Source organism: Plectropomus leopardus, unplaced genomic scaffold (assembly GCF_008729295.1).
Source record: "Plectropomus leopardus isolate mb unplaced genomic scaffold, YSFRI_Pleo_2.0 unplaced_scaffold14597, whole genome shotgun sequence".
Classification (NCBI taxonomy): domain Eukaryota; kingdom Metazoa; phylum Chordata; class Actinopteri; order Perciformes; family Serranidae; genus Plectropomus; species Plectropomus leopardus.
The window spans coordinates 1-2,172 of NW_024615609.1; the positions used below are offsets into that span (position 1 = coordinate 1).

A 2,172-nucleotide genomic window follows, 5' to 3' on the forward strand; every position below is an offset into this window, starting at 1 on the left:
ATAGTCTGACTGTCTGGCAGCTGGCTCCAGTCTTGTTATAGCTGTGAGCTGCCACTTGTTTTAACATATCCCGATGAAGAGTGTGAGTTGAGATGCAAAGCCCATTTATTAAAGGTTTTATAATATTGGGAAAGCAGTGTGTCTTGGTATTTTTTGTTTTTGTTATGATTTACTGATCACAAAGCAGAGTCCAAATCTCTCAGATCTCTCCTTCTTTTTTTTGGTCTTATGTGTCCTTTGATCTAGACATCACCTGTTATAAATGCATTTGTGAAATAGCACTCTCTAGACAATCTAGATGTTTGATGCGATGACAGTCACACACGTCTCTATTCTTATAATGCAAGAGAACTTGATTTTTTTTTCCTTTCAAAAAGAAATGTTGCTGCATAACAGGAACGACCCAAATTCATGCTGTACTCATACACTAGTAGAAAGTAATATTAGAATATCAAAGTGCACCTTCAAGTGGAAGTTGTTATTTGACTTTGGTTATATTTTGACAGTTTTCTTGTTCATTGTGTTTTTCTGACAGGTGAAGCAGATTGAGAAGAGAGACTCTGTGTTAACCTCCAAGCAGCAAATTGACAGATTACTCAGACCTGGATCGTCCTACTTCAATCTCAATCCCTTTGAGGTAAGTGGGCCACCAATTAAGTACTTTAAGTGTTCATTTTTGTATTAATTATTCCTTTGTATTTATTCAGTAAATGCAAAAAATACTGCTGGATAACAATCAAGTTACTAGACTCAAAGTAGATCTGATCAGTAGGCAGATAACCTCAAGTACTGATTTATAATGGCATGAAATGTGGAGTAAACAAGCATTACATCTTGAAATATGTTAAAAATGTTGTTTTAAGTCTCTACTCTGTAAATTACTAACATGACTGATGTCTTTATATGTAAAATGGACAATAAATGTGAAGTTAATTTATAACTTAATTGGTCAGACTTTCAGATTTCAATGCCAGTGTTTCCTCTTATGTGCTGTTGCAACTGTGTGCATTTCTCAAAAATAAGAATCTGAGAAAAATGGGATTTGATCACAATCTCCATAGGATAATAAATCTGCTGTCCAAAAACCTTCATTAGAGCCACCAGTACCCTCATAACGATTTCAATCCACTGTAATAAACGTCTCATATTGTCACTTTGGCTAAGACATCTGCGTAAGATAAACACTCATCTTCACATCATTTTGCAGGTGCTGCAAATTGATCCCGAGGCAACAGATGACGAATTAAAGAAAAGATTTCGGGCGGTAAGCCAACAAAAGAAAAAGTGTGCACAAAATTCAGTGGTCTTCACTGTGAAAACATGACAATGCTGTTGATGTAGTGATAGCGCCATCATGATTTTTTAATTCTTGATTCCTAATATTTGGTCTTTTTGACTGCACAGTTGTCCATCTTGGTTCATCCGGACAAAAATCAGGATGATCCCGACAGAGCACAGAAAGCCTTTGAAGGTAAATTCCTTCCATCCCTGATTATGTTTATTTTGTAAACATGCATCAGCTGCTGTGAAACTGATGAACTCAGATCATGTTTGTGGTTTTGTGTGATGTTAACAAACACACTGAAATGCTGTCATATAAGTTTAATTTCACCTGAATGTCTCACTGGTGTAGCTGTGGACAAGGCATACAAACTCCTTCTGGAACCAGAACAAAGGAAGAGAGCCTTAGATGTGATCCATGCAGGACAGGAATATGTGGAGCATATCGTGAGTATCCAACACATTCCCTTACCGTTTAAACTTTCGAGGTATTTTCACTCCATGTAACTCAAATTTCCAGCTCTGTATTTCTTTGGTAAGATTTTATTTTCTGCCATTCTGTCCTCCCGACAGGTTAAGGAGAAAAGGAAACAGCTAAAGAAGGATGGGAAGCCGCAGTATGTGGAGGAGGATGACCCTGAAGTGGTAAGTAAAACTTATAGAAAAACTAACTGGGCCAGGACTAAAAGAAACAAAAAAAAGCTAATCATAAACTACAACATACTATACTATGATGTGTTTGTGCCATTTGGACAACACAATATACTATGACATCTTTTATACGATTTTGGAAGACATGCTATACTGTGCCGTTTTGTTTCATAAGGCTATAGTATAGTACAGGTAAGGCTATAGTATGGCAAAAATGTCAAAATAAGACATGTCCCAAAA

General features: G+C 36.6%; 1 protein-coding gene across 1 annotated transcript; it reads left to right on the top strand.

Annotated features, from left to right (window-relative positions):
• Positions 1-506: 506 nt before the first annotated feature.
• LOC121964219 (dnaJ homolog subfamily C member 8-like) lies at positions 507-1,930 on the top strand (the record flags this gene model as incomplete). Its single annotated transcript, XM_042514434.1, is given in 5 exon segments — positions 507-637; positions 1,208-1,264; positions 1,405-1,471; positions 1,634-1,728; positions 1,855-1,930. Coding segments are annotated over 5 exon segments (426 nt in total), but the record flags the coding sequence as incomplete, so codon positions are not given.
• Positions 1,931-2,172: the final 242 nt, after the last annotated feature.